The 5,572-nt window shown below is 43.2% G+C and overlaps 1 protein-coding gene across 1 annotated transcript; it reads right to left on the reverse strand.

The window, feature by feature from the left end:
* Positions 1–3,563: 3,563 nt before the first annotated feature.
* On the reverse strand, positions 3,564–5,204 carry srd5a2b (steroid-5-alpha-reductase, alpha polypeptide 2b). The gene is made up of 5 exons (XM_085369447.1): positions 4,933–5,204; positions 4,166–4,329; positions 3,960–4,061; positions 3,738–3,888; positions 3,564–3,630 (listed from the first exon to the last, which is right to left on the reverse strand). The coding sequence occupies exons 1-5, from the start codon at positions 5,202–5,204 to the stop codon at positions 3,564–3,566; spliced, it is 756 nt and encodes a 251-aa protein (XP_085225573.1).
* Positions 5,205–5,572: the final 368 nt, after the last annotated feature.

Raw genomic sequence — 5,572 nt, forward strand, 5'->3', positions numbered from 1 at the left:
GTCAATAGTCACAGGCTGAGTGGATTCTGTTGTCTCCAGGGGTCCAGATTCAGATGAAATTACAAACTCAGCTTCTGGGGAAGCCTTGGAGAGCGTAGCAGTCTCAGGAATTGCCATAGAATCTGTCCTTGTGGGCGCAAACCTAGAGCTCTTTCGCAGTGCTCGTTATTTTGTCTTCAGGCTCAACGGAAACACACAAACCCCCCGGGGACCTGAAAAATGCAGCTTTTGGAAAAACAGTCTCGGGATTAATAATCTGATTTAACAACCCCCTTGCGCTTTAATGGCCGCTGCTGCATTGCAGAGAGCTCCATCTGCTGCTGCAGCGCTGGTGGCTTCGGTGCTGAATACCGGGAGCGGGCGAGAATAGCTAACTCTCGGGCTTGCAGTACCTCCCGGGCCTCGCGCACCATGTTTATTGAGTCCATAAATCCTCCGAGTTGACCAAAGTGGGGGTTCCTCTCGAGGATGGCTTCAATGGCTTTGATTCCTACAGTCACAGCCCGAACATCATCAGTGTGGGAAATCCGCTCTACCAGACCTTGGATGCGGGCCAAATCAATTTCCCGGGCGGAGCCTGCTGAGTCCATGTCTGGTCGCGTCGTTCTGTCATAAAACGCTGTGTGGCAGGCAAGAGATGGGGACTCAAAATGCAGGACTCACAGACTCGAGGGATGAACTCAAAACCACAGCTTTATCTGCTGGTCACAGAAAAACGAGCATACAAAGTAAACTAAACTGGGGAATAACACACTAAACTCACAGGGAGATCCACACGGCATGAGGGGCGACACTGACTAAGAGAAACACAGGGTTTAAATACATTGGGAAGTAACGAGGGGAATGAGACACAGAAGGAGAGCACAGCTGGGGGAAATCAGAACTGACGAGACAAGGAAGCGTAACCTGAACACATTCACATAAGACACGGACCTTCAAAGTAAAACAGGAAGTAAGACACAGAGACGCGAACTTGACACGGTGGAGACAGCAACTAAGAAACACAGAGACGTAAACCTAAGGCAGAGGGCTCTAAGAACCGAAAGCCACAGAGGGAAACTCAAACATGCAGACACAGACTTACACAGAACAGAGGGGACACAGAGAAACATGAAGGACAAGGGATCAAAACTAGAAACCATAGAATAACTCACACAAGTACAATAATACAAAAAATCACAAAGAATTAACATGCTGGGTCAGGAGACCGAGTACCCTGACACTCTCCTTACTCTCACCACATGAGGCTGGGCATTGTTATCCATCAGGAGGAACCCAGGACTCACTGCACCAGCATAGGTTCTGACAGTGGGTCCATGGGGTTCATTCTGGTACCAATGGCAGTCATGGTGTCGTTGGCTAGCCTGTAAAGGTCTGTGTACCCCTCAGTGGATATGCCTCTCCAGACCATCACTCACCCACCCACCCACATGTTAAAGGCAGCATTACATTCTCCACGGCTTCTCCAGACCCTTTCACATCTGTCATATGTGCTCAGGGTGAACCTGTTCTCATCTGTGAAAAGCACAGGTCACTAGTGGTGGACCTGTCAATTCTGGTTTTCTATGGCAAATGCTAATCTGCTCCACGGTGCCAGGCAGTGAGCACAGGGCCCACTAGAGGACATCAGGCCCTTAGACCACCCTCATGAGTGTCCTGCTGGAGGTCATTTTGTAGCTCTGACAGTGATCATCCTGTTCCTCCTTGCACAAAGGAGCAGATACCGGTCCTGCTGATGTGTTAAGGACCTTTTACATGCACAGCTGTCCAGCTCTCCCAGAGCCTGTCCCCTGGAATCTCCTCCGTGCTCTTGAGACCGTGATGGGAAACCCAGCAAACCTTCTGGTATCAGGTATTGCCTCGTGCTACCAGTAGTGACTCTGACTCTAAGCCAAATGCAAAACAGAAAAGGCGAAAATGTCAGTGTCCTCCACGTGTAAAACCATTCCTGTTTTGGGGCTTGTCTCATTGTTGCCCATCTAGTGCACCTGTCGTTAATATCATTAACATCAAAGAGGAAACTGATGAAGAAACTGATTAACAACCCCCTCTGCTACTGAACTGACCAGCTCAATATCCCAGACGATTCACTGACTTGATGCTGTATTCTGATTTTAAAAAGTGTAACTTTAAAGTTTGGGGGTTTTTTTTGGAGCCTTGTAGTTAGGTCCATTAGTTTTTGTAATGCTTCCTCTGTAAACCAACGAAGTAGATTTTTAATCAAATGTGACAGATGTGCATATATTCAGCTTTAATTCAAGAGGTTATATATATACTTATATAAATTTTTAATTATAAAGATTGTTTTTAAAACTTGGATAAAAATTCTTTGTAGCCAGCGTAGTCAATGGCTGCTTGAAGTCTAGAGCCTATGGACAAAGCCTTTCGAAAGTTGGGATAGTCTTTGAATTTGAACCGTGGCTCACAAACAGTCTTAGGCAACATCAATAGTCTCCCAGGCCTTCAGTGCAGCCAGTTCCTGCATGTTTGTGGGACTTTCTGCCTTCAGTCTTGTCTTCAGTAACTGAAAAGCACGCTTTGTTGGGTTGAGATCAAGTCACTGACTTGCCCATTGAAGAATATCCCATGTCTTTGCCTTGAGAAACTCTTGTCTTTCTTTGGCAGTAGCCTCTGGGTTATTTTCCATTTGCACTGCGAAAGGGTCTCCTATCAGTTTTGCAACATCTGGCTGAGTTGGAGCAGAGAGTATTGGCCTGTACGCTTCACAGTTCATCCTGCTACTTCATTAAATACTAGTGGCACATTTCCACTGGTGGAGAAGTTGTTTTTCTTAATCAAAGAAGGAATTTGCCATCACATACTGTAATTGCCTTCTGTGGGCTTTTCATTTTGCTGGTACATTCTTAAACAGAGAGGTTTGTTTTTAATTTATACTTTCCTTTTTTCAGCCTCATGACGGCCTCACTTGCATCAACATGTCTTTAGACCTCATGTTAAGTTCCAATGTAAAATTCAACAACTGGATCGACTCCAAATCTCTATCTCATTTGTCACAGAATAATGACAGAACTGGTCTAACTTGGCCAATTGAAACCGGCTGTCTGTTAAGTTTCCAGTTACTTTCACAACAACTGAAAATGGTGGGCTATGGTCCTATTGCTGTTACACCATTTGAGTTGAAACTAACATCTTTTTGTTTAGTTTTAATCCCACTGTGATGGTCTACGGACACAAAATTACAAAAGCTGTGAAATTGTCCCAAAAATTATGGCACCAGCAGTTTTGAAGCAAGATTGGTAAAATTGGTAATCAGTGGATTCTTACATTTGATTTAATTTCAAACAGCATTCCTGACTTTTGGAAACTCGGTTGTATGAGTATCAGTAATAAACAAGACAAATACATTTATTAATACATCATGCATAAATTTCACAAGCTGCAAATACTATTGATACACTTCACCTTGTTACCTTCTTAAATACAAACACTAACTAAACCAAGCTAACTAGACTATTCCACGTTAAGGCCTCACTAATAACAATGTTGTATAACATGTTATAGACCACGGTAAACAGTTTTTTGCAATACATGAATGTTTTCCCTCAGAAGATAAAAGGAACTAAAGCCTTTCGAAACTTGGGATAGTCTTTGAATTTCTCAAGATAAAACCTGCAACAGAAGAAACAACAACGGTTTAGAAACAGCATGTGGGTAAAATCCTTAGTTGAGGGGTTAGTATTTGTGTCAGGACTCCTTCACATCAATATCTTAGGCACCTGTGATGGTAGTAGGCTCTTGGTCCAATGAAGCAGAGGGTAAACAGAGCGAATGAGAGTGCTGGAAAAGACCAGGTGGCTACAGCGTATCCAAACCACTCCACAATCTCCCCTAAGTAGTTGGCACCAGACACATATTCAAACAGACCTCCTGCAGGAGATTAAGTAGACTGCAGGTTAATACAAGCACAGTGGGAGTTTGGTCACTAATCTGTCTCTTACCAGTAGGAATCTTGTATATTACTTCCTTTGGTTTCCTCAAGTTGCATAGAATAAAGTCGCTGTGAATATTAATGGCCATGCCGATGTAAAACAGCAGTAAACCTGAAAACAACAACAACAAAAAAAGAATTCTCAGTATATGAGACATAAAAAAAAGCACAATTAGATTCTGACTTTCACATCCAAAGAGTAAATATTCCACTTACCAATTTTAAAGCAATAGCCCGTAAACCACTCATCATCAAACTGGGCACAATGCAGCAGGTAGTGTCCTTGCAGGAAACCATTTAGAGAGCAGAACAAACCCGCTGTCACCATCACACTCAGCGGGAAAGGCTTTCCTTTCATCAATAGCGAGTACACAAATGTTCTATGATTGGGGAACAAAATGGTAGATGCAGCAGGGGTGGCAAAAGACGGGGATAATGGTACATTTTTTCCATGCTGGTAGATGCAGAAAAAGCTGTGTTTTTACAATCCACTGGAAGCACACTGTATAAATGATTTGGCATTAAGGTGAAAACTAAAATGGTGCCACTAAGCTCCACTCTTCATGGGAGGTTAGGAAAGCATTCCTCAGAGTGTTGTTTTGAATTATAGCAGCAGGAAAAATCCTTTTCAAACCTCCTTTTGTTTTTTTCTTTTGCTTTTTAGGTCCCCATCTGAAATTTTGTCTCTTGCTTTCACTAAATGTCTCAATACGTAATGTACATCCAGCAGCTAAAAGATGATTACGCCACGTCTTTGTTGTTTTATGTAAAATAGAAAAGACAAACTGTTAGAGAGGAGGGATTTTAACTTTCCTTTTTTTAAATAACATCAAAGTTGATCACTTATGTTGGAAAGATTAAATAGGAATATTGTAAATAGGAATACATGTATTCACGACTGTTTACTGTCGTGAATACATGTTCCCTGTTCCCTTCACATGCATAGCAAATGGCACAAAGCTGACTTGTTTTTCTGCTTTTACCTTTGAAAGTAGTGCACGCAAAAGGTCGCTAGCAGCAGGTACTTCCCCATAATTGTGGATTTGTGCGTGGTGAGCATTAAAAGTAGAGGGATGATGAAAGCCGGCATCTCCTGAAGGAACCAGGCTAGTCTAGCAGGAACCATTCTAGCAGGAGGGCATGCCATGTAGCGTCCATAGGAGCTCTGTGTCTTCCTGTGATAAACCAGGTGCCAAACTCCTGCCAGAATAAGTCCACAGCTGAGAAAGCTCACCAAGTCCTGATGGCAGTGCATCCTAGCAAGTGTTCGCCTCAGCCGGTAAAAACTGCTGTGACCGTTTCCACTCGCGAACTAAGCATATGTATGAAGCTCAATGGATGTAAACCGCCTTGCAGACTCCTCCCAAAATAAAGAAAGAGGTGTGTGTGTTCATCAGGCTGTTGACAGGTTGAGCTTTCAGAGCGTAGGTACAAACATTGCTAGAGGCAATGTCTCGATTAGCCTTCTCTGTCTTGGAAGACATTTTGATGTTAAACTGTCACATTTCCAAAAGCTGTAACACACATGAAAAGAGTCACCACAAGTTTGAGTATGAGAGGTGACCAAAGTGCTCAAAACCACCACTGCTTACAGATGTACATGGCAATCCCTGAAGTGCACTT

Source organism: Diplotaxodon limnothrissa, linkage group LG13, assembly GCF_057381915.1.
Source record: "Diplotaxodon limnothrissa isolate DT_005_m linkage group LG13, D_limnothrissa_male_GT1.1, whole genome shotgun sequence".
Taxonomy (NCBI): domain Eukaryota; kingdom Metazoa; phylum Chordata; class Actinopteri; order Cichliformes; family Cichlidae; genus Diplotaxodon; species Diplotaxodon limnothrissa.

Bases quoted from the DNA above. Each gene is read 5' to 3' on its own strand.
- srd5a2b (XM_085369447.1), bottom strand. From the start codon at position 5,204: ATGCACTGCCATCAGGACTTGGTGAGCTTTCTCAGCTGTGGACTTATT. The intron at 4,330-4,932 runs GTAAAAGCAGAA...CCCCAATCATAG, and splicing joins TGCGTGCACTACTTTCAAAG to AACATTTGTGTACTCGCTAT. The intron at 4,062-4,165 runs GTAAGTGGAATA...TGTTGTTTTCAG, and splicing joins GGGCTATTGCTTTAAAATTG to GTTTACTGCTGTTTTACATC.